General features: G+C 43.0%; 1 protein-coding gene across 4 annotated transcripts; it reads left to right on the forward strand.

The window, feature by feature from the left end:
- The first annotated feature begins 3,020 nt into the window (after positions 1-3,020).
- On the forward strand, positions 3,021-23,415 carry RILPL1 (Rab interacting lysosomal protein-like 1). Of its 4 annotated transcripts, none has more exons than XM_009321165.1 (8): positions 3,021-3,038; positions 3,402-3,552; positions 9,116-9,234; positions 10,589-10,807; positions 14,512-14,684; positions 15,223-15,315; positions 19,504-19,591; positions 22,079-23,415. In XM_009321165.1, the coding sequence occupies exons 1-8, from the start codon at positions 3,030-3,032 to the stop codon at positions 22,082-22,084; spliced, it is 858 nt and encodes a 285-aa protein (XP_009319440.1). In that variant the 5' UTR covers positions 3,021-3,029; the 3' UTR covers positions 22,085-23,415. The 4 variants fall into 4 exon arrangements, with proteins under 4 accessions (XP_009319440.1, XP_009319441.1, XP_009319439.1 ...); XM_009321166.1 differs by lacking the exon at positions 19,504-19,591 and adding an exon at positions 18,588-18,663 and having other exon boundaries at positions 22,079-22,166; XM_009321164.1 differs by lacking the exon at positions 22,079-23,415 and having other exon boundaries at positions 19,504-19,609.
- Positions 23,416-26,329: the final 2,914 nt, after the last annotated feature.

Raw genomic sequence — 26,329 nt, forward strand, 5'->3', positions numbered from 1 at the left:
TTTGTTGTTGTTTTTTTTCCTTCCCTCCTGGAAGTTTCCTTCCTCCTTCCCTTTCTCCACCCCTTCCCCAGTCACTGCATTTCCTTCCCCTTGTGTCTCCCCGATTAGGACTCCTGCTCCATCCCCTCTCCTGACGAGAGGATAGTGCTGCTTCCTGCTAGGCCAGGAAAGGTCACTGACAATAATACACTTTTCTCTCCAGAGCTGTGAATGACTTAGCAGTCTAGTCTTCCTGGCACACTCATCGGGTAGGCAAGTCGTAAGAGAGAGATGGAGGACCAAGTGATTTCAGGGCAGTGTTAGAGCTGAAGAGTAGGGAAGAGCACTCTCCCTGATTCCTGCTCCATCCTCTGATGGTAAGATGTTGTCCCTTGGCTTGATCTGGGGTGGTCATAGTGTTCCCTGACCCCAATGAAAGCCCAAGGTAGAGATCATTTCCCATATCCTGTTACCCTCATGTGGCAGGACAGCATGAGCTGCTCCGCTTACTGCAGTGGAAGTGGCAGATCTACTCTTTAAACCATCCAGATAACTGATTTAAAGAAATGGTTCTTCTAGTAAGTGACTGTGGTAAATCATCACTGCTGCCTCATGCCATAAAAGCACACACATATTCAGAATAAAGAGGAGACAGGGAATTTCTGGAAGAGAGACCTCAGACTTCAAGAGTTGGCTTTCATTTAAATAAATTCAAGCTTTATGTTTTAAAAAGAGTCAGCTGGGGAACTTTCGCTTAGCATACGAAAAATCCAGGGTAATTCCTGCAACATTTTGCAGAAGAAGTCTCAGGGCAGTGTCTCTGAAAAGGACGGTAGAAGGTCTTTAATGTATAAAGCCCTGGTAAGTCTCCAGGGTATGAAGTAAGAAGGTCTAGCGAATAGATACAAGTACGTATACCAAACCTGTGCCTTTGCCCTTCTAACAGACCTAACGTGGAGGCAAGTGGGTGGTCTGTTGGGCTGGTCCCATCCTGTGCCTGGGCTCTCTGCTAGAATCAAATTAGCTCTTCCTGAGTCCTAACTGCCAGAAGGTTTTTTGAGGGCACGTCACCACTGGGAAGAACTGCCATAAGTCACATCTCCCCACTGATTGCAGAGAGACCACTGTATTGCCAGTCAACAGTAATGCTTTATCCCAGATATTAACAAAATGCTGCATGGTGAAGTGGATACTGAACTGGGCCTAGTAGCAACACCCCGTATCGTTGTACAAGTTGATGTTCTGTGTAGATGCTTCTGAAGTTCATATATGTGTTAAAAAGTTTCCTAAACACGTCAGCTGCATAACACTGTACTTGCCAGATGTCAACTGATCTCCTGCCAGTTAACCATCTCTACTCTGACAGCTTCTCTAATAGTCACGCAATGGCTCACAGAGGGTTCAGACAATCCAGACAAAACTTTGGTGGAAATATATTTTAACAGGGAAAATAAATTATGTGATACATACACATTTTTTTAATCGAGTTGATCCCAGTGCGCTGAGTCCCTGTAGAACAGTAGTGTCACATCCATCTGTGTTCCAGTGTGAGGGTACACTGGTGTCCTCTTTCACAGGACAGGTACTGGTAAGCAGAAAAAGCCAGAGACTGAGAAATAGTTGTGACCCAAAAGCCTCCAAAAACAATCCAGACAAGCTTTTAGCGGTCCTTGCAAGCATCAGTTTATGAGATTTTAGCACTTAAAATCTTCAGATGTGAATCTGTTTTGCCAATAAACCTGGCTTAGCACCGCCTGGAGTTTCCTGAGCCGGCTGGCACCTGCTGGCCCATAGATCTGCCTTCTCTTGTCTGATACTTCTGCTAATGAGGGTTCAGAAGTTAATTTCAGCTCCAATTCATGGGCTCTTCAATAGCAATAAATAATAATAATAAATAAATAATATAGTTGTGTGTTTACAGTGCAGCCACACATAAATGATGCCAGTTTAGATAGTTTGGGGGTTTGTGCGTGTTCTATTTTGTTTTTATCAGTATGCTTATAACTGATGAATGTGCTGGTTTATTATCTAAACTAGGTCAGCGCGTTACTTTAGCTACAGAGTTTAATATGCAGCATCACTGTAAATAGTCTAGGTATTTGGCAATATAAAGTTTCATTACAGATTTGCTTTTCTCTCAAGATAAAGAGTTTCCAGTAAAATAGAGGCGATTCATGAAATTTTCTTTACTTCTTAATAATTAAGTCTGCATAGCTTACAACACCGATAGGTTACTTATAATCTATTTGTCGTATAGTGTTTTCTGCAAAACTTTCAGCAAGCGTTATAAAATGACAGCAATGCAGTAATAAATGCTGGAATAAAATGGCATTTGGACCCAAAAGTCAATGGGAACGTGATTTCCCATTATCAGAGCATACATTCAAAGCAGAAAGCTATCCTTTAATCTCTCAGCAGAGCTTATTTTAGCCTAGAGCTGTGCTTGGCGGGGTTGTTGTCTGAATGTGTTTTGTCGTTAGGTAGGAAAGGGGCATGCTGGATGAATGTAAAAGTCAGCAAGTGACTCAGCCTGGCTCCAGCGATTTGCATGCAGCTTTTTTGGTTTGAAGCACATACATGAAAACAGAGCAGAGAATCCCCCCCACTGCAGAAGTACGATTTATGGCAAAGGCTTTTGGAAAGAGTAAAGCTCTAAATACAACTGTTTTTCCTTGAGGACTTTATACTTTTTGTCCTAGTTTGACCTTTACGAGGATTGGTGACAGCTGCTCTTGACAGTGTCCTGACAAATGGGAGTTGTTTTGACTGGTCTCACTGCTGCTAACACAGATGCCACTCAAGACATTCCATATAGAACAATTTACATAAGAAGCAGCACAGCTTTGTCTTGTGTTTACCATGTGGACTAGGAGTTCTGGGTTTGCTGCACTGTATCATGCACTCATTATTTTACACTTGTGTTTCATAACAGAAATTTAGGCTAGAGATGCTGCTCTTTCAAAATGAGCATGCCTAACACTGACTCCCCTGGCCCGCGCAGTATGATGTTTCTGGGGCACTTCTAACAGCCTTTGCGGCTGCTTCCTGGGATGCAGGAGGTAATTGTTGCTCATGTTTGGTTATCTTGTCTTACACAGCAGTCCCCTTAATGTGGTCCTCACAGCAAAATGGGGCATAAGGAGCCATCCTTTGGGTAACTTGCACATCAAAAATGTTTGCATCAGGAACTGTCTCCTCATGTATTTCCGTTCAGCATATAGCAAAAGGAGACGTTGATAGTTGGTTTCTTGATGCTGGCATTAGAAAAGTAGATGTCTTCTAAGAAATTCAAAGTAGTCTCATTTAATTGTTTTCTCTAAGAATCATGGTAGGATTGTTACTAATTTGATCTGTAAATAGTCCAGTCAAAGACTCTTAACATGTTTAAAAATATAAATGTGTTGTCCTGGTCTACCCTTTAGGAATTAGAACTGGTGGAGGATGTCTGGAGAGGGGAAGCACAGGACCTTCTTACCCAAATTGCACAGCTGCAGGAGGAGAATAAACAACTGATGACAAACTTGTCTCACAAAGACATTAATTTCACAGAAGAGGAATTTCAGAAGCATGAAGGCAAGTTTGATACTTCAAATTCAGTACTTGCTTTTGTTATAAAAAGCAATACTTTATCAAAATACTTTGACTGGATATTCTGGCTTTTTTTTCTTTAGATTAATGCAGGTCTGGGGTTTGGGTTTTTTTGCCTGACTAGAAAAACCTCTGCATACATGGTGATACTGAAGACATGATAAGAGGTGGGGGTAGGAGGGAAAGAAAAGCCTGAACAGCTTTTTGTTTGACTGAGAAGCATCTCGGAAAGTAAAATCTAGCTTCCTTTTTTTTTTGGCATATCACTTTTTTTTTTTCTTTTTAGCTCACATCTTGCAAAAAACATTCTTAAGCCCTCCTTAAGTTTTCTAATACAAACAGGATAATCCATCCAGCAATGTTTATTTCACACCATTATGCACAAAAATAAGTGCAACTGTTCATCTATTCGGGATAACTGTTTGTAAAGCAGCAAATCAAGATTTCTTTGTCTGAATTATATCAGTCCATCATATGGAGATACTCTAGGAGAATATTGTGATACTCTCCTAGAATAGGAGAGACTATTTTACTCGGTTTACCCGCCTTTAGGGTTCCCTCACTTGTTTGGGACTTATAGCCAATTCAGAATAAGTGAAGAGATTTATAATCCAGGGACTGGGTGAATCCTAAAGAGCAGAAACAACCAATTTGTGGGCAACTTCTCTCTTGAGGCAGAACGAAGTTCAGGATATAAGATTCCAACTTGCAAGTACAGGTAGATTTCACTGCAGCAACTGAAACAATTGCCATCCTCAGCTCTCACCCACAGCTCGGCAAATAGCTATTTCCCAAGAGCAGGGGCAGATGAACAGATGTCTATTTGCTCCCCAGTTCCTAGCACATCATTTGAGGCTGCTGGCTAGCGAGTCCGTTTCATGATACTTTGCTGGGGTTTAAGCTGAGGAGTTGAAAAAAATGACTGTGCAGCTTTGGGGATGAGCAGCCTTGAGCTGAGAGATGGGGCGGGCAGCTGAGAATGGTAAAAGTGTCACTCCAGCAGCAAAACGTGCCTGTGACGGTGAGTCAGTCTGGAAGTGGGTGGCTTTCTGAACTATTTGTACGCGGACAGGACTCTGGTCCACTGCTTCAAGCCACAGCTCCACTTTCACAGTAGGTTCTGGTTATCAGTAAAGTCATGGCTCCCTCAAAAGGCTAGCATCCTGTGTGTAGCGTGCAAAGCCACTGGCCAGTCTGAAAACCAGACCACACAGCTGAGCCATTGCAGCTCTCCAGTAAAGCATGAGGAACAAAGGGATATCCTTTTCCAGTCACTGGAGGTTGGGATTAAATGGAGGCTTGGTCTAGGTGGATGAAACTCTGTCCGACACTGCAGAAGTTGCACTTGCTTCCTCCCAGAGGCTGAATACTGCTCACTTGCCCTGGGGAGGAGTATAATGAAATCTTCAAAAAGTAAAAATCGATAAACCTCTCAAGATCACCACTTTTTTAGAACAAATGCAATGCTTTCAATTTAGGAGTCAATTAATGGCAAAAAGTAGCTCAACATCAGCCTTACAAACTCCATGCAAAATTTCAGAATGGCAGTGATGAGTCATGGACCGTGATGACTATGACATCTTGTTATAAAGAACCAGCTTCTCCTTTGTTTTCTTTTTTTTTTTCCCCCTTCTTCCACTGGATATCTAGCTCACTGCAGCTCATGTGCTATTTAAATATAGCCATACTCTTCACATTCAGCTAGCCAAGCAAATGCCAGGCATGCTTTCCATGTTATTTTTACTGTGTCTACCCAAGTATAATAACAAACAAAACCCATAAACCCATTCCAGAGACCAGATTCTGGGATCACTGATATTCTTTGGCCAAAATCATCAGCTTAAGTCAAATCACATTAATTTATAGCGACCCCACCTTATTATTGGGACCTATTATATCAAACCCAACTGTTTTTCTTTTAGGAAATTTTGTCATTAATGAATGGGGATAGATTTGTCTCAACTGACTTGTTTGGATAGCGTCAAAAGGCAGTCATGCTGCTTTTTTTCAGTCTCCATCATTTGATCGGATACATTTAGAGTCTACAGAGGCAGGTTTTCAAGCGAAATACTTTGTTAGCTGGACTAACTTTGACCAGACTCCAGTCTTCATATCTCAGCACGATTTAGTATTGTGATCATGTCTCCCCTTAGTGGCTAGCCCCTGGGATTAACAGCTTGCTGCTTACTCACCAGACAGTTAAAGGAGTTGTTTTTAGCACAGGCTACAGGGGCCACTGATTTGGGTGTGCAAGACTTTGAGATTCAATCCTTGCCAATTAATAGTCATATCAGAGTTCACAGAGCCTCACTTTAGCATAATGAAAGAAAAAGGCAGGTGCAATCCTGTCTAAACAGGAGTGTTCTGCACAGAGGGCATCTGCTAGAGTCTGAGCAGAGCAGGGTTCATGTGAAAGGACGTGGCAGAATACAAAATACACAGGAAGGTTGAAAGATGAGTCTGCAACATCCATTAATGCTACTCCTCCCAAGCTCAAACTGAGCACTGCTTGATGGTGCTGACTGATTGGAATATCCTAGTAAAATGCCACAAGCAAACTTGACCCAACGTGTGTCAAACAGGACAAGCAGGCTGCTGTTTCACTGCAGCGAGGGGAGCTGCTGTCTCAGGCTGGCTGTGGTAATACAGACAAGCAGCAGGATGTCAACAGTTGTGTGAATCTCTTGTGCTAGGCTGCCGAGGAACCTACAATTCCCTTTCAAAAGTGGAGGCAAACTTCTGTTCTGAATGTTTAGGTAGTGGTATAGTGCCACAGGTCCTGACTGGCACTTCGGCCTGTTGTGATAGATGTTGTATAAACACAACAGTAAACAGGTCCCTAAATATAAAGGATGTTCTTTTTTTTTTTTCCGTTTCTTTTTTTTTTTTTTCTTTTTTTTCAGCTGCTTTCCTTTCTCTTGCTGGAACAATGAATGCTATGATCACAGCAATTCACAGGAAGCTGCTCATAGGATGTGCCTAGGGAAGCCAGCTGGGTGTGCCATTTAAGATCTTGCAGTTATTAGAGTTTGAATCATTTAGAGATAATTACTTTATATTTAGGGCACTTAGTGATTTCCCTCTCCTCTTCCCTGGTGCCTGAGGAAATGGAAGAAGATGTGACTGTTTCACAAATACTTCCCACCTTTCCTTTCCCCTCCTCTTGAAATAAAAATGATAATGTAGTGATCTGTGCACACAATTGAAGTCTTTTAGGTTCACCAAATGTTAGGGAGAAAAATGAGCACAGTGGGAGGAAAAGCAGTCAGCACTGAAATGGTACTTTATTCTTTAAATAGCACCTGCTATCTAGAGATCTCAAAGCATCTCACAAGTACTAAGGAATATAGCTGCACTCACTATTCGTAGCTCCTACTGGGGTGAAACCACCAGTCTAAAGTTTCACTGCGGTCCCTCTGTACTTCAAGGCAAAGTTTTGCATATTTTTTGTTTTTAAATACAGCTTTTTTTAGCTTTGTTTTAGGCCTCCGCCCCGAGACTGGCTGCAGAGGGTGGATCCAGTAGTGGGGTTTGTGGATACAGTAGTGTACCAGATCTGTGTTGCGATAGGAGAGGGGAGATCTTTTAGAAGAGTTAAGTAGCAGTATGTGTCAGTGTCTACTTGTCCTCCCTGGTGGGTATGAGCTTTTATCACAGTGGAGGATTAAAATTATCCTGCAAAGAACTAGAATCTACAGCAGAGAGACGATAAGGACCAGGGTCCAGAAATAAAGCAGGCAGACTTACCACAGAATTAAAAAAGATGAGAATGTAATACTAGAATGCGAACACCGTGTCACTCTCAGCTGTTTTCTAGGGTTTGACAGGAACATGTCCTCTGAACCAAATGCCCGGCCAGCCATGATCACCAGTCCTTTTCCCAGCAGAGTGGTTACCCATTCTCCGCCGTACCATAGCTCTGGTCCTTTAGCAATGAGGGATCGGAGCTGCTGTTCCCCTGTTGGCAGTGGTACGCTTTTTATGCCTGCATGGGAACCCACAGCTGCTGCAGGAGTGCACATCCACCAAAGAGTTTCTCCCTTTCTCTCTCTCTTTCTCTCAGGTTTGTCTTGCTCTACTGTATTATCCATCAGTTCAAACTGTAGATGATCTGTAAGCTGGAGTTCTAAAGGCATGCAGCCTACGTTCTCTTACACGAGCAACTTTGGATTTCTCTGATGAGGGAAGAACATAACCAGAAAGTCTGAGCTGATGTTAGAAAATAGAGACTTGACTGGCTAGATACATTTGATGTGTATGCAGCACATTTCTGATGTGGGAACTGCTTTAATATATTAAAAAGGAAGTGGCTTTCTGGCCACCCCAGAGGGGTGAGTGAATTGTCACCACTCACAGTTCGTAAATGGAGGAAGCTGAGGACCCACATAACTAAGTACTTTGCCAAAGGTAGTAGAACAAGACAGCAGTAGACCCTGAGTTTGAGCTCCTGCTTGGGCTGGACTTTGGCCAGAGCAGCCGCGAACTGCCCTGGTCACAGGCTTTCACCTTCAAGCCATCCTATGGGATGTTGTGCAACATGATTTTATGTGATAGTTTAGGACCGTCAAACTCCATGTCTCTGTGTCTGTCTTCCTTTTCTCAGGAAAAGTTAGTGTAGTAGATTTACCACCTCACCGAGTTAAATCACCTGGTCTGTGTTTGCTCTGAAGAGCCCATCACTGTAGTGCTAGTTCCTGATTATCTCCGTAATGGCAAATAATGGAAGAATGCTTCCTGTTTTGTGATTTATGACATTTCCTAATGATTTGTTGGTCAGATTTCAGGTTAATCTAATCCTTTCTTTATTTTCAAACAGGATGGATGTTGGATTCTTGGCAATGTTCCAAACATCTTTCACAAGTGAAATGCCATGTAGTATTTTTCTCTGAAGTATTCTAAATACGAATAATCACACAATAGGATGGGGAAAGGGTTGCAAAACATGAGGAGAAAATATGTGAGTGTAATTCAGACTAAACTTCTGTTCTAGATTCAGAGTGGGGGTACCCTCTGAAGGTCCTGCTTCATCTCTGTTTCACCCAACACAAAACTGGGTTTCAACATAAAATCATTCTAGTCCAGTGTACCTCAGCTGGTTTGGATCTAGATACAATCCACAATAGTGACATGTTGTTTAGATCTTGCTGAGGATCCAGACCATCTTTTTTTACAATTTTCACAGGGTCTTGGCCAGCTGATTCTGCAGATTGTCACACAGATAACCAAGCTCCCTGGGGCATAGTGTGAACACTGAAGTAAAACTACTGAGGCAGCAAGATACAGTAGTGTCACTCCACTGTTGTAAATGTTTCTGAGGACCGTCAGTTCCTTTTTTAAGGAGTTGTCTGTGCAGTGGCTTTACAGAGTAGGTTGTGTCATCTATGTTCCCTGTACCCTTGAAGTAACCTTTAAAGCATCTTCCAACAGCTTCTCTGTAATTCCACCAACTTCCAGAGTCTTTACCTAAATATTTCTCACTGTTGTTGTTCTCAGTCTCAGCAGCTCCTGATTGTCCTTAGTTTGTTTTCTGTGTCCTTTTTTTAACAAGGAATGTCGGAGAGAGAGCGGCAAGTCATGAAGAAGCTGAAGGAAGTGGTAGACAAACAGAGGGATGAAATCAGAGCAAAGGACCGGGAACTCGGACTTAAAAATGAGGATGTAGAGGCTGTAAGTGGCTCTTAGTCTTCCTATTTCTCTTCTTTCTCACCCATACTTCTATAGCCTGGTTTCAAGTTTTAAGTTAATGTAGAATTTATAAGCAATGCCAGATTATTAGTCCAGTAACCAAAGTGTCCGGCATAACTGTGGAGTGTCCAAAATTATTAGGCAGTCTTCAGTGCAGAAACACACCCTCAGCTGCGTTTGGAAGGATCAGGCACACTTGGAACATGACTGGAAACCAGTGTAACAAGAGAGGAAGATGGGGGAAGGACAGGTTGTTTTGTTTGTTTCCTTAAAGACCTGATACCTCTCCCCTTTCATGGGAACAGGACAGGTAACTTTCTCTGGCTTCTTGAATCTCTTTCTGCTTTGGCAGCGCAGACTTCCTCAGCATCCCCATGCCTCACCCCACCCGGAGATCCCTGCTGTAGGTGAGCGGGCTACTGTATATTTTATATATAGTCTCTGCAGAGTTTGGCAGCAGGGACTCCACACACACTCCCACACCAGGGATGCAATGTGGATTACCTCTTTGCACAGGAAGGGGGTAGGAGGAGGGGGCCTGAGCCCAGCCCAGGTCACTCACTTTTGCCAGCAGTGGACAGAAGGTCACTGGGAGGATGAGTGGCCCTGGGGACCACAGCACAAGATCCGGGTTTAGTCTTAGATGAATCACAGACTCCACTGTGGCTTTGGGAATCACATGATGTCTTGGTTCTTTCTGTGTCAGGAGGAATGACCTCCTTACCCATATTTTGCTTCCCATCCTCACGCTGCCTCATCTCCTTAGGCCATGGGACTTTTCTGGTGCTAGTGAGGGCCAGACCTAGATGATCTCTGCTCTACCCGCGTGCCTCTGGCAGGTGCTGTGGCCTTTCAAATTGGTGCTGTCCATACAATGCCCAGCAGGTCACATCCTGCCTTATGAGAGAGCCTGAGAGCTGAAAGCAAAGTACTTATAAATTGAATACTGAGGATTCTGCTGCCTTGTCTTTCTCTCTTCTACTCTGGGTTAAGATTTGATTCAGAATCCTGTAAGCCACCCTGTCCTTGAACTTTGCTTTTTTGAAATGTAATATCAGAAGTGATGGATTTGCTTTTAGCTGGAGAATTCCCTGTGCTAGGGGAAAAAATGCCTCTTTACTCTGGAAACCAATTAAGTTTTGGTGACTGCAACTGTAGTAGATAATTAGATATTAAAAAAAACTAATCTGGGGGCGAGGAGGAGAAGGAGGGGGGAGAATTTTCCAGATTAAATTCAACAGGAGCCCACTACTTTTTCTTTGTCATAATGTTTGGGACTTGACCATCATGGCTGACGTCTGAATGGATGCTGACCTATTGCATCAATGTTTTGCAGCTTCAGCAGCAACAGAACAGATTAATGAAAATTAACCATGACCTGCGGCACCGGATCACCGTTGTTGAGGCTCAGGGGAAGGCGCTGATTGAGCAGAAGGTGGAGTTGGAAGCATATCTGCAAACCAAGGAGCAGGAGATGGGCAACCTGCGAGCAGAGCTGGGGAAACTGAGAGAAAAACTGCAGGGGGAGGACAGCCAAAATGGGGAGGAAGTAAAGGTAAGAGGCACCTTAAATCACTTTTTTAAACAGCCTTTTAAAATGCTTTGGACTTCATACCAAGTACCTCTTCTTTGAATAAATGTGATTGATACACATCAGAGGCAATGGTAGGACTCAAGGACAGCATCTTGTGTTCAGGTGTGACTTGCAGAGAGCAATGTCACTCATTGCACTGTGACAGGAAGGGCCCCGTTAGGATGGATGATGACCCAGTGGAACAGACCCCTCCTTCCTAAAGGAGAGAACTGGTCACACGGAAGGCAGAGTGGCAGCACAGGTTAGCAGTGGGATGTCTGCATTAGGAAACAGCTCTCCCCTTAGACTTGGCTGCCCATCGTACATCCTAGGGAGTGTAACCTTTGGGTCATGCACTAGGCTGCAGAATTCACCAGATACCAGAACAAATCATTGCTTCAAAAGAGAGTGTTCTATTGAACACATCGCGAGGCAATCCAAAATCTCTGGAGTATCAGCTGTTAGTTTGTATTGGAGGCACATAGTGTTTTGGTAGTTCTGTATTAGTACGTTTGGGTTCATTTTGTTTGTACACATCAACCCCTTCCCCCAAAGGAAAACAAACGGATCCCTTAACAGTCTGGGTTTTCCAAAAGATAGACAGCTGACAAGTAGCTTAAGCCTTGCTGAGTATGCAAATATGCAAGCCCTAACGGGTCCCAAAGCTGCAATGCACTATGACGGCGGTGGCATGTGAACCATAGTAGAAAAGAAATTGTGTCGGAAGGGGTCCCAGAGACAATGCAGAACTTGGCACACTTGGTCCTCGCAGTGCTTATGGCGCTTTTGATCTGTCAGGACTATTGCTACCAAATCAACGTATAAATATTTGAAGGCACCTTTTAGAGGAACCAACTTTGGCCCTGTTTCTGCTTTCGTTGTGAAGTGTTACTAGCACAAATGTTCATGAAAAGCAAATGTTACTGCTTGCATACTCAAGTACTTGCAGGAACAGGCAAAGTGACAATATGCAAATTGAGTTGGTGCTGAGATCAGAGCAGTAGGAATGCAAACTTGAGGGGAGCTTCATGAGAAAAAGATGCATCTCTGATCTGTTACATCCCTTAGCCCTCTTTATGGTTCCTGTTATTTTTGTTTGTGCATATGACACTACTTCTGTCTTACTGAAGTAAATGTGCTATATTTCCCTTTCCTAATTCTGCTCTTAGAAGAGTACAAAATAGGGTAAGGGGTATCGTGATACGAAAGAACTCTAAAGGAGCACTATCATATAGATCTGTTTGGCTGGATGTGTTGGTAGGAGCTCCAGTACCAAGCGGCATTGTAAATGCCCGATAGACTGCAGCAGAGAGTGAAACATCCAATTCACTTGTAGTAGACAGGAATACCCATCAAGAAGCAGAGGCAAAGGCTGATGGGTCCCCCCTGGAATGTGACAGCCAGTGTTGTGTTAACATGTCTCTGCTGAACTGGGCAAGCACTGTATTAATAATGAAAAGGATGATTTCATTGCTGTTAATTCAGCCAGGACACCCAGCTTTGTAAACGGGGCTGTGGAGCTGAGGCCTGGAGCCAGCAGGAGTGAAAGTGTCTTCAGACTGGAGAGAAAGGATGTATTCTTTACCTCTCTCTAACTCACCAGTTCCATGGCAATGGTGCCTCTTCTAATTAGAGCTGTTCCCCGCTCTCTCTGCCAGGATGATGGTTAGACAGGAATTGCAGCGGCAAGCAGAAAGCTAGAATAGCTGCATGCTCTGGAATGGACATTGCTTGTTGGCTTCAGTCAAGTACATTGGCATTGGCTACGGGCTGCTCAGTCTTTGCTGATCTGAGCAAAATCTAGCAAAAATAGCTTATTTGGGCAAAGGTGGGGGGCAAATATACAATCAATAGAAGAGGCATCAGCTCCGACCCTAATCTAAAGGGATGAAGAAGAGGAAAAGTGTTTGGGTAATTTCCCTTGAACCTCGTTAGGTTGTATCAGTCTTTATTTATTGTAGTCTGTGTAAAAAAAAATGCATTTGGATGAATGGGGTGAATCAAACAAACGGAGAAGCGAGCATTGCTGTGCTGCTTTGTTTTTTCAGGACAAGGACTGCAATCCCTGCTGTAGAAATTGATATTGCACCAACCTTAGCCCAGCCGAGTTTAACCTGAAGTCATTTATCAATAGATAGCAAAACTGTTTCACAAACACATGAACTCAAAAGAGGGTAGGATCAGGCTTACAAAAAATGGACTCTGTTTAAGAATTTCAGTACTTGGCTCCTCAAATTTCCAGCTTGTATCCCAGCGAGGCATCACTGCACCACAGGAGCTCTGAAACTCTGATCTCTGCATCCTACTAGGAGGACGGGTGGCTGACCTGGTTGCTGGCATCTCTGATTTCATGTGCTAGCTTTTAGTCAGTCCTTGCAAAAAGCATCGCATTTCTAATGTACTTTGCTGGAACAGAGTGCCCTGCATTTATTTGTATTGTTAGAAATCCTGCAGACCTCTAAAGGCTCGCAGCTGCTTTTCAGCATCTTGATTCTGAGTACCCTTCCCAAAAGCTTGTGATTTCTCAGTAACTGGTCCTCAGCTCTGTGCAGCCACTGAGTGGAACAACAGTAGAGGACCTGAATGATGGTCCTCTCTGTGCTGTGTTTATGCAGACCACATTTTCACAAGCGGTTAGAGCCAAATAGTTCTGTGCAAGTGCTAGAGTCTACCTGGGTGACAGGAAGCAGCCCGACAGGCCTGGGAATCCAACCATGTGTCTAGAGTGCGCTTCTGGCTTGTTGGGAGCCACAGAAACTGGGGGGTGGGAGATAAAATTCCTCCAAGCTTCCAGTGAACTCTTCTCAGAGGAAAAGAAGAGACAAGGGTACACGTGTATAAATGCCTCATCTGGCATTCATCTGCAATTTTCTTCCACTTTGTAGCTAGATCCTGGTGCTAACACCAATCCTGCTTTTTCAATAAAGGCATTAAGGGGTTATAAACTTAAATCTCCACTTAATGTGTTTACATCCAAAGGAGCTTTCTCTTTGTGGGAGGAGAGCTGGAAGGAACTGTTATGATCTTCGCTATGCAGTTTTTTCAGTGTTTATATAAAAGGCTGATGTTTGATTTACCCCATTTGCTAAAACTATGAATTCCTTAACCTGACTTGTTTATCAAAAATTGGACTATACATTTTCAGTGGACTTTCTGGCAGTCTGGATTCCCCAGAAATTTCTCCACAAGAAAACTTACCACCTATAAGGTGGCTCAAGTTGGACCCTGTGTTCAGGCCTGCCAGAAACAATTGGTGGTTTTGTTTTCCCAAACATGTAACTCTATGAAAGATTCCTGTGAGCACAGGGCTTTGGTTGTATGTCACAAAACTTGGGTCTTCCTCATTTGCAAGCTTCCCCCGAACACCAGGTGAAGAGAGGTAAAACAGAGCTCAGACCATTTTTCAGAGGCTTGCCAGGGTCTCACCAGTCCTGTGTGGGTCATCAGTCAACCTGAGCACAGGAAAGAACAAAGCGATGAGATCACTGAGCTGTTCTTGCTGACAGTCTTTAACATGAAAAACAAATTTCTTCTACATTTTTTTCCTCTTAAAATTGCTGTGTTTCTCTTAAAAGAGGATTTAATAGTGCTGAAAGGAAGAGGTTGGGAAGTAGACTGATAAATACTTCAAACTCCTCAGACATGCACTTGCATGGTGAATTTAAAGCCCACGTTTCACTTCCTAGGCAGAACCAAACAATGATGACTGCCTCTCAGAGTCAGAAAAGATGGCAATGGACTTAAAAGATCCGAATCGTCCAAGATTCACCTTGCAGGAGCTCCGGGATGTCCTTCATGAGAGGAATGAATTGAAATCTAAAGTATTTTTACTTCAAGAGGAGCTGTTATATTACAAAAGGTAGGTTAGATCTCCTCTCCTGTTGCATGCTATACACAGAGGAGCCATAGGGCAGGTCTAGAAACAATAAATGTTCTCTTAAATAGTGTCCAACAAGCTTATATTTCTGCAAAAGCTTAAAGCAGAGATTGCAAGCATACAGCTTTGGTTTGAATCTGGTCCCTCAAAATTGGGAAAAACTATGTCCTTCCCTAACTCCCAGGTTCCCCCTGTATCTTAGAAAGATTACAAACATTTAATACTTTTGAACTTCAAAAATGAGGATAAAAGTGGGTCTAAAATGAAAATTCTAGAACTTTTATTCAATGCATTCCTCTTCTCCCTCTCCTTGTCACAATGGGAAGAAAATATTGAAAGGAGACCCAGTTCTAGGTGCTGTTCCTTGGTTGACAGAAAAATCTCCCATTGATTTCAATGAGCTTTGAACAGATCTTTTTGTATTTCTTCATCAACAGTACTACCTCAGAGTGAATTTTAGAACTTAAAGTGCTTCCATAGCTTGGGAGGAGACCATTAATTATCTTTTCTTTCTTTCAAGTGAGGAAACAGAAGAAGAGACTAGATCCCCTCAACCTACACCCATAATTCAGTCAAAACCCTCAACTCAGCCTGAATCTGGAATCAAACGACTGTAAGTAGTGTGTTTTCTAAGGATACTGGATATAGTCTGCGAATACTAAATGTTTCTTATGAGTAGGACAATTTTAAAGAATTTAAAAATTAAAATAACCACATCCCTAATGTATATGGGAGAGGCATTGAAGGGAGCGCTTGACAGGTACCATGAAACAGCAGTTGGCTTTGGCCAAAACTTTTGCCTAGATCTGGGACAACTTTCAGTCTCAGATTATTTCCTGTGGTACCTTTTGCTCCCTACGTGCAGAGCGCAGTAGGGAGTCCAACAGTACTCCATGTGCTTGTGTTTATGGGCCAGACTGGTGTGCCCAAGGAGCCCGCTCCAGTTCTCATGTTTCCTTCTTAAGTACGCTGTTCAGGCTAACCAAAAGAGTATGCGTTGCAATGTTTTACTATAGCTGGTATGAGGTGATGAGCTCTTAAACACAGACACCTGATCTTCCCAGAGAATTTTCTTGTCTGGGCCACGTAGTCATACTCCAAAGGGAGGTGCTACTAGTTGTGGTCCTAACCAGAGCACTGCTCAGCCTGTCCTGTGTGCCCAAAACTGAAATCAGTGCCAGATCTCGGTGTGCAAGGATTGTAGGAACAGTGCTCCTGTTCAAGTGCAAGTCCCAGTTCCTTAACACACAGATCCTAAGGTGGTGGAGTGTCAGAAACTGCTGGCCCCCAGGTCATGCTCGGAAGACATGTAAAGAGTGTTGTTCACAAGGAAAACCAGCCGCAGACCTGTAGCAGTTGGGTGTGGAGAGCAAGGTTTCCCCATGACCTCACTGTGCCCGTTTCCCTGTTGACCTAAGCCTTTAGACCCTGACTTGCACTATGTGTACAGCACAAAACTCTTTTGTTTGCTGAACAAATTTGCTGCTGGAGAGGATGCTAGCTTTCTTGGCTATAAAGAACCCCACCTTCTTCTGGTGAAGCGTTTGATGTTGCTGTCCAAAACCTAAGCTTACTGTCAGAGGTGTGCATTTACTAGTATATCACTTAATTATAAAATCACAGTGTTAGCCAATCCATTTGTCTGTTGAAACTCCCTCTTTGTACATTTATTTATTCCAAATTAAGTCCTATAACCTTATAGCAAGTCTTTGAATTTTTGTGATACTGGAAGCTTAACTTTTTTAACTGCATAAATGATTTTGGAACAGTCATTTGTTTCCACATAAGAAGCTCCTCCATCCTGTCCCCATGTCCATAACCTTCAGTCCTGGTTTAATAATAGCAGCAGCCCTGTGAGAGTAAGTTCCGTTGGAAGATCTGGACTGATCCAAAACACCATAAAGTCAGGAGGGCACTTTGGATTATTTTCAGTAGACTCCAGCTTCTGTCTGTGCCGCTTTGTTTGCTGAGAGAACCCTTCCTCTCACATGACTAGAAAATACACTTTGAGTTTGGACTTAAGTGTTCATTCTGCAACTGCGATGATGATACTACTATGTTGCCTCACAAGATCTCCACTGTAAAGCTTCTCTTTTCTTTTAAATTTATTTTAGTACTTTTTAAAGCTTATCCCATTGTGGGGGATGGCTGGTTTCAGCTTACGCAGTTTGTGTTGATTGCAGTTTCCATGCTTGATTTATGAAGCAAAGGCAGCATAAAAATGTAAATAGACGTTGTAAGACAGAGCACATGCTGACAAGGTATTAGCTGTGACTCTGCCTTCTGCATACATGCGTAAGCAACGCAGGGAGCCATGGCAGGAGGCACATAAGTGTTTTCAACCAGTCATCTCAGTGCTTTCTTCCTCTCCGTTAATTTATTAGTGAAAACCTGTTGAGCATCAGACCATTCAATCAATGCACATTTTCAGACACCTGTCTAATCTGTTTCTCAGATTCTGTGTTAAATTCATATAACTAAACCTGCACACAATAAAACATAAAATCGTGTTGTTTTGGCCCCTTTCAGAAAAGGCAAGAGTCCTCTTCTGCCAGAGAGTGGAAGCACTGTATTGAGCAGTGCTGAACCTGCTGATAAGATGAAATTACTTTCTTTAGCTGTCATGCTCTGTCCCCAGGTTTCTTTCTGCTCTCTCTTCCTTCAGCCATCGTATTAAATAAGGGAAGATAAAACCGTCTACTTACGTAACCCAAAGGGTGGTGATAGTTTTCAGGTTTGTCTTATTCTTGCAGCCTGTCTGGATAGGATTTGTCTAGTGTGGGTTTATTTTCTTTCCCCCCTCCTCTCTGTCTGTTGTCAACAGTGTACTTGCAGATGGGCTTTAAAAAGACAAGGAAATTTCACTGCTGGGAGAAACAAAGAACTCAAGTGTAGCATCTGTTCTGCCCTGTTACAACACCCCTCCTGCCCCACGTGCAGTCCCTGCCTGCTGCCAGCTGTCTCCAGAGCTCCCTTCTCCCTCTCCCAGGCAGGATGCTGTCAGCACCTCGCTATAAGGCTACCTGGGTAACACACTGGCACATAAACTCTCCATACCTAATGATGTGATGAAAACTTGTAATGCTGGTACCTGCGTGCAGACTGCCTTTACAAATGAAAGTAGGGTTGCTTTTCCCTCCATTTCAGACTTTTCCTTCTGATTAAACAAAAAGCTGAAGTACAAAAATAGGAGACGCTGTTGCTCTCCTCTCAAGAGAAGTTTTATGCTTGCCTGTGTAATGTGCCCTTTTTTCCTTGACCACGCAGTATCTCAAGGAATGAGTCATTTGTATATGTAGCCTGTGCCATCTAAGATGTGTCAGGTGATTCTGTGCTGCATCCCCATAAAGAAAGGAAAACAGGAGTTACAGAAATCAACATTTTTTCACTCCCAGGGTTTGCATGTTTGGGGCAAACTCTGACTGAGTTCTGATCTCCAACTGATTGATTTCTACATTTGTCTCTACCACATCACATGTCAGAGTTTTGATGAAATAATGTAACCAGGAGGCTTTACTGAGGAGGAAAAGTAGAAGGATTAAAAATGCTCCCTCTGTTTTGAGCAGAAAACACCCTTTTGTTTTCTCTTTAAGGATACGTGCTTGTTTGTCGCTGATGTAATGCCTGAAACAGCCATAAGTTTTCTTCCTATTCTTGCAGTCTACAAAAGCTGATGTGTCTGTCTCATTTCTGCAGCTCACGGACCGTGCCACAATGCATAAAAATAGAAGTCCTAGCTACTGCTAATGATATAACAATGTTTGCTTCTTTGTTTTTATTTTTAATCTAAGAATAGCAGTTAGAGTGACTGTGTTGGGGAGAGCTGCATTTGGTCACAAGTGAAATGTCTCTTGTGATTTCAACTTAATCTTTAACTGACATTAGTCCACAGTTCAAAAAAATATTTGGCACAAGGGAGAACCTCTGAGGAGAATCCTTAGAAAAACAGAGAGTGTTCCAGGTATGGATGAAGGTGTGTTGGCAGGTTTGTGTGGGGCTGGCTGTGGACAGAGCACCTAGCCAGCGTGCGCTCTCATCCTCTAAGTTGCATGAATTGTATAATGCATAGTAAAAGTGCTGAACTCTTACAAAGAAACAGTCTTGCTGCTGGCCAGCTAGAAGGTGTTTCTGCTAGAGCAGTTGCAAGGTTTCGATAAGTATTTAGCTGCCTGCAGTTGGCATCTTTCTGCATGTGAAGCAATGAAGGTTCTTTTGGAACGGATACACAGGCCCTTTAACCAAGTAGCTTGCATAGGAGGTTATTTCAAGATTTCACCTGCAATACTGGTTTTTAACTTGAAACTATCAACTGTAACATTTGTAAAATCTTTAACTGTAATGCTGGTCCCGTCTAACCCTGTTTTCCGTGCAAATATCCAGTAGTCACAGCAGAGTCCTGTTTTGTATTTCTTAACATACACCTTCATCCTTCATTTCATTATGTATGTGCCTGTTTGTTTCTTGGGAAGAAAAATGTGCACTCTGCTCTGCATTGCTAGAGGTGGTAATACCTTGATGAAATCCAACCCAGATTGCAGGCTGCCTCACAACAGAAAAGTGGTATCTTTTAGAAATTCAAAAGCAATTTAAATTGTTTCAATGACTGCTTTTTCTAAATATGAGTTTTTCACTGAGGAGAGCTGTCTTGGGTGATGCAGATCCACCTCTCCCTGTAACATGTCCTGTGTGGTAATTCAAAGTAACCCCGTGTATCATGTTTGCCTCTTTTCTTTTTAATGGAATGCTTTTTCTTTCCCCTGCTCCAGTCTTATCTCTTCTGTGTCTGTACTTTCCTGACCAGGATCTTTACAGCCATAATGCCCATGGTAGCAGCTGGATTGATTCCAGACGATCCCACATTGCAGCCAATAAGAAGACTTGTGTCCCTTGTAGGAATTTTTTTTTAAAATGTTTGGTACCGTGGTTTCCTTTTGCATGACCCTGTGTTAACATGCACTGCTGGTTGCATTCTCATCGGCTGCCTGTGGGATCACAGAAGAACAAAGTGCCAATCAGAATGACCAGTCAGTACACAACTCATCGCAGTCCTCCATGCTCATCCTCAAGTACTGACATTTTATCACCTTTCGCCTTAATGTTACCATGCTAAACCAGTCATTATTCCTGAGAAAATTGTTGCAATATGCAATTTTAACCAGCATCTGTTAATCTTGCTTACTAAGCGTGCCTATTCACAATTCATACCAATGCTTTTTAAGAAACCCATGTCATTCTAATGACTCGTTACAAATCAGTTAGTTAGATTTACAGAATGTAATGGCTGATATCTACATTAATTTCCAGTGTCAATTATAGGCTGTCGCTTCCATGTCTTTCTACCTATGCACTGTATATTTTGTCTCTAATTATGTATTTTGGAATGGAGTATACACTCAATAATCAATGCTATCATCCTATTCTTGGCTGTCCCTGGAAGACATACTGATAATTGTTAATGCAAACTCTCTTTGCATTAGAACTGCTGCTTTAGTGATCTTTATATTTACAGCAGCAACAGAGTATTTAAATTCCTTTCCTCTCCACACAGACGTGCTTTTTCCAAACATCCTCCATGAGAGTTTTTTAGGCATAATAACAATTTTCATTGTTTCAGAAGGAATTAAAAAAGCCTAACCCTTCTGCTTCATGTAGAGATTTTACGAACGTATTTTTCTCTTACTTAATTTCACGATAAAGTGAGAAATTACTGAACTTTGACATTTGAAACTTACTGCATAAATACAGCTGTCCTTTGTGTGGACTTCCAAGATAGTAAGCCTGACCATGCAGGACCAAACATGCTCAGTAGAAAGCCTCTGTGACTAGACACTTCCTTTATCAGCTGGAATTGGATCTGGCCCTGAAAAGACATAGCATATGTGTGTGAATTTAAGAGCTCCTGTGATGAAGGTGGTAGAAAACTATGAGGCTAATTAAGTGCAAAAGACTTATTTCACTACTACGGCTGCACATTTGAAGCCAGGAAATGCAAAAGTTCAGGTCCTGCTAGCAATGTTAGTTATGTAGCTATGCACTTGTGTAGCTTTTTAGATCACTTTCTAGTCAAGAAATAATTATTCTTAATATTCTTGATATTCTTAACAATTATCATCCTGCTTACCTGCACGTATGATAGGATATTTTTTCAGGAAAGCTGCCTTAAACCTCATTGACACTCAAATACAGCCTCCTATGTGACTAGAGACATCGAAGGCAGAACTCCCTGGTCTGCACAAGGCAGCTTGGACAGTTGGGATCATGGTACTGAGGGGAGACTTAAGGGAGTGTGGGTGGAGGAAGAATGCTGAGGACGGTGGGGCGTGGACATAGGGTCAGGTTTATGCCCTGACAAATATTCCATCACCTGTCAAAGTTGAGTTTATATTTGTTTAGTCTCTTCCTGTAGCAGCATTTAGCAATTCCCGTCCTGGATCAGAATTGCATTATGCTTGGTACTGCGCAAGTGAAACAGTATTAGCTCTTAAAATGCACCATTAAAACCGAAAGGGTATGCAGCCAGTTCAAACCTTTGGTAGCTGGAACCACAACTTTTGCATTTCTCAGCAGACCTAAACACTGCACTAACACCTCTTGTACTGAACTCAGGACGAACGTTGAACTTGCCTAATCAAGTAACTTCATCCTATACAAATAAAATGATACTAAGGCTTTTTCCAACTGTATTTTTTTAGCTCTGTTGTCAGCTGGCAATTTGTTGTTGTATTAAACGGCTGTTGGTTCAAGTACGTCATTCTCTTAGAGCACCCAAGCTGTGTGACAGGAAATGACGTGCACACTTGTGTGCATTTGTTTAGAGCCTTCATCCTGCAAACTCTTGTGCACATACGTGCATTTATTCATTTATTTTTGCAGGAATCAAGTCTGTCTGTCAAAGTCTGTACACTTGGAAAAAATGTGGAGGCTTATTTTCTTATCTTATGAATTTCCCTGCTGACACCCTTAAAAACATTCTCTATTTCTGCTTTATGGTAAATGATACAGATTTAATGCCAAAGATACCACTTTACTTATGCCAAGAAACTAACTTGTATTGTGTCGCTTCTTTATCGCAGGGCCGGGGAAGGGGGAATATACATCTAAAATGATACTCGCACCTTGTAGAGTCAACAGCATTTAGAGCTTATCTGAAGCTTCCATAGCCAAACCGCTTGAGATTGCAATGGCTTCATCTCTAATAACATTTTGACATGCACTCCCATCAGGCTTCACTGCCTTGATTTTTGCAGATGCAAACAGATTTTTTTGCTCTGTGTTTTGTTGTGCTGTGTATCGTGTCGGGTGTTTGAAGTGTTTTCAAGATGGTAAACAGTCTTCTTTCTTTTCCCTCCCCTCCCTTACTCCTCCCTTCCCGGAAGGTTTAGTTTCTTCTCTCGTGATAAGAAACGTATGCAGGCATCACAGAAAAATGTCCACTTCCAGGATACTTTTGGAGAATGGTCAAATTCAAATAAAGATGACTCCTACACCGAACAAGGACAAGAAGCTCTGCAGCATCTGTGACTAGAACCTTGAGGTGTTCGGTTTACCGCAGTAGATCTCGACAGTCTAGTAACAAGAAGCTTCTGTAAGCAAATCCGGCAGCTCATCACTTTTATTTGCCTTGCACACCTCAGTGGTTGTGTTTCAGATGTACTCGTCAAAAGGGATCCCTCACTGTTTACTTGGTGACTGTTTGCTGAAAACAGAATCCAAGCTTTGTAGTAACAGCCGCCGATACCCTGGGACATCGAAGCTTCTAGATGACTTGTTTTGTGCTGAGTAACAAGTCTATGGTCTTGTTCATGCATTAACTACAGTAACACAAGCTTCTTTAAACCAAAAAAAGGACCTGTGCCATTATTAGAAGTTTGTTTGCAGTGTCCAATATCTAGTGGCAAAGACTCCTTTACCCTGTTTGTTAACACTATCGGTTGTTTGCTTTTACCCTGTTTGTTAACACTATCGGTTGTTTGCTTTTTAATTCTGTAAGAATTTTTTCAAGAGGGATACGACAGCTGGCCACTCTCCGTGGCACATCTTAGCACTGCTGTGTCCTGTCAAGTTCAGCTGACATCTGCATTTTGCAGAGTAACCACTTGGAAATCCACCTGGTACAAACTGATAAACTGGAGTAGCCTTGAGAGGGATAGCGAGTGTATATTTCCCTTGCTGCTTATAGTGCCTAAAGCGTGAAGAAACCGATGTATGAGGTGAGCGTGCCTTGCATTTTGCCATGAGTTCTGCAGTATTAATGGAAAACAAATCGCTTACAAGGAGGAATTCTAACACTTGAATTTTTTCTTTCTTACTGGGGACTTCCCCCTAGAGTAGCAGACAGCTGCTGTAAAGGAATTAGGTCTCTTTCCCACAGACAGGTTTTTAATTAAGTCACACTCCACTTTTCTGTCTAGGTAAGACTGCCGAACTTCAGAGCGAAAGACATCCTCAGCTAGCTGACATAAACTATTTTAACTGACTTAAGAGATGTCCCCAACTCAAAACTTTTCTCTGACTAGTCTAAACACTACTTGGGCAGAGCAGGTGAATTCTGTATATGCAGGCTGCTCCGCTGGTGTTGGTTGATGTCTGGGTCGCCTGCAGTTACAGGGGCTTAACTCGCCAGCAGAAGCCCAGCACAGCTGAGCTGCCAGGAGGTGGGATTTAGATCTGCTTTGCAATTGAGATTGTGAGACCTCAGTTGTACTTAAAAAAACCATGACACTAAAACCCCGTGCAGCGTAACTCTTGCGTACGGTCCGGTGTCAGCACGCACCCCACCTCTGCACCGCACGCTCCACGAAGGCACCTAACCAGACGGGAGAGGGCGAGTGCATCCGCGGCTCCTTGCGAGGGAGGTGCTGAGGTCTTTCTGTGAACTTGGCTGTATGCTAGGAGAGTCCGCACCGGAGCGCAGTGCTGCTGGTGAGGAGTATCTAGTTACCACAAGGCTGTAGGCAACTTCTGCACGTGTAGCTTAGTGCAGGGGGCTGTGAGCTGCTGTTGGCACCTGACCCCCAGGAACTACATCTGCTCTGTAAAGAGCCTCTTCTCAGGAGTGGCACTAGAACAGGAAGCAATGCTCAGGCTGGAGGGAAGCTCCAAGCGCTCCAGGTACTGAATGCAGGAGGGAGTCTCCAAGGCCTCCTAGATGAAAGCAAGCCAGAGGGTTTAGTACAGGCCAGTTGCTTTTAATACAACAAGATCCAAGACTCTGGATTCTTTAACGCGTGTGAGCAGCAAATGGTTCTTAGCCCATCTGTCGTGAAACTGTGCCAGGAAAGCCTTCTTTGCAATGGTGGGCTGAATGCTGCTCTGCTCCTGACTGTAACTGTGCTTCATTTTGAACACGGACCTTGCGCATGTTCCAGGTAGAGAGTGTGTTTACTGTGCCTCCCTGGTGTCGCTGCAGTTTGGGGCGGGGGGGGGATATGTGGCCTTATTATGAAAGACATCTGCATTTGAAATAGTGAGGGTAGCGTCTGATGCTAGTGTTAGGCAGATACGCTTTTCCCTGGTTACATTTCGGTAACATATCTTAAGTTCTATGCTTACAGAAAGCTGTATCCATAAAACGGCAGCACTTCCCCGCCTTGTGTGAAAAGCAATTCTTAAATGGGGGGGAGTGTCTTAATTTAATGATACTTAAGTTGCTAAGATCTCGATTTCACTTCCATATTAGGAAAAAAAAAAGTACACTACCGTTATATCAGGCAGTTAAAGTAAATTGTGAATGATGCCCGTGAGTCTCTCCCTAGCATAGTTTACAGTCGTTTGGCACATTTAGAAGAGATGCAGTGATCAGAAACAATGCAAGAATGCAGCGGATGCACAGCCTGAATAAGCACATCACTTTTGAAATCAGCTGAGGGCAACGAACTGGGATAATAGAAATACACAGACTGAACTGTTTTTCCCCAGCACCTAAGCTGGTGTATTACAAAGGACGTCTCCTGGCCTGGTGCACGTAAAGCTCCTCCCGTACGCCAGAGCCCAGTGCACTATTGTCGGGTCAGATCTGCAGCCAATTCAAACAATGGCACTAAGCACTACGACCTTCCCCCACTCATCTCTGTAGCCTGTTACCTCAAAAATCTGATTAGTTACTCCTGACATGCCAGCATTAACCACTTCGCTCCTTGTTCTTGTGCTAGAAATGCTGAGTTTTATGCACTCCAAGTGCCATTGGAGAGGATGGCGGGTAGGGAAGAGTATGTAAAGATTTGAAGATCTGTCTGTATTGTTTTTCAATATTCAAGTAAAATCTGCTTTTAGAAAAGGGGCCGGAATGTTGTCAGGTAAGGGGTGTAACAATCCTGTCTGCAAAGTGCAGGATCACTGAAGGTTTTTTAGGTGTTTTGTTTTTTTTTTTTTTGTTGGGCAGTAAATCATTTTAACAGTTTAATAAATACTTCTGAAAAACAAGTATATCTGCAAGACTTGTGTCCTTTTTTTTTTGTGGAAAGTTAATACCATCTCTTCTTGGGGATGCAGCATACGGGTCTGTCGTCTTTCCCTTGAAAAAAGCTCATACAACTCTTCATGGAAATAAAGCCTCAAACTGGGCAAGGTTTAGGATAGGGCCATTCAAAGGCCAATAAAAAAAATACAGTTTAAAATACATTAGCAAATATTTAGGAATTGCTTATGATGACAAAGAACACAACGGAGCCTTTTCTAGAAAGCACTGTAAGCTCCTCGACGGAAGACGCGTGTGTCTGTATGCACGTCCTGGCTCTGAAAAAGGAGATGCTTTGCCCCCCCGTTTTCCCCGATTCAGCTACAACCAGCAGCAAGCCCAGTTTCCAGAACAAGATTTAAACCCCGTGCAGGCAGGACTTCACTTGCAGAGACGGGGAGAGGACCGAGTGGGTGCAGCTGCAACCACACTGAACTGTGACACCGTCCTTCAGTGATTGTCCATGGATTGATCAGGAACATTAGGCGTTTCCTGACCTGCTTACTGCTCTGTAGCGCGCATTCCTCTAATAAAAGGGAATGACATCCTCCCATGACGTAAAAAAAAGATTTCTTATTACATGCTTCTCTCCCACCTCACAGAATGAGTTAAGGACACAGTATTACTAAAGATCTCACTTGCCCCAGTGTCTTCAAGAAAATTCCCACTTAGGCCACATTTTTCAGCTTAGTTTCTTGCTATTCCGTTACTCTTTCTTCAACAAGTGACTATTTCATAAAGGGCATCTGTCTCACTAAATGAGTGTGGACATCTGGCACATAAAGAATTAAATACGGAGCTCTCCCATGAACCCTAATCCAGGCAGCCAGATGGGTATCAAACGAGATGTGTACTCAGTTTCAGTGGCATGCCCGTACGTGCGGTGCATTTCTTACAGCACTCACCAGTTCAAAAATATTAATACAAAAAGTTTATTTTCTCTGAAGGACAATTCAACGTGTTATCTTAACTGTATTAGCAACTGAACTACAGAGAGCTTCCAGCAGGTGAGAGTCACAGGCACAAGACAGTAACAGCACAGCTCCTTGTTCAGGGAACGCTGCTCACAGCCCCAAGCTGAAGGCAACATCCGCAACTGAAACGTTGTGGATGTAAGAGCAGACATCACACCCCAACGACAAGGCACTGTCACCTACCGATGCTTATCATC

This window comes from Pygoscelis adeliae, unplaced genomic scaffold (genome assembly GCF_000699105.1).
Source record: "Pygoscelis adeliae isolate BGI_AS28 unplaced genomic scaffold, ASM69910v1 Scaffold93, whole genome shotgun sequence".
NCBI lineage: Eukaryota > Metazoa > Chordata > Aves > Sphenisciformes > Spheniscidae > Pygoscelis > Pygoscelis adeliae.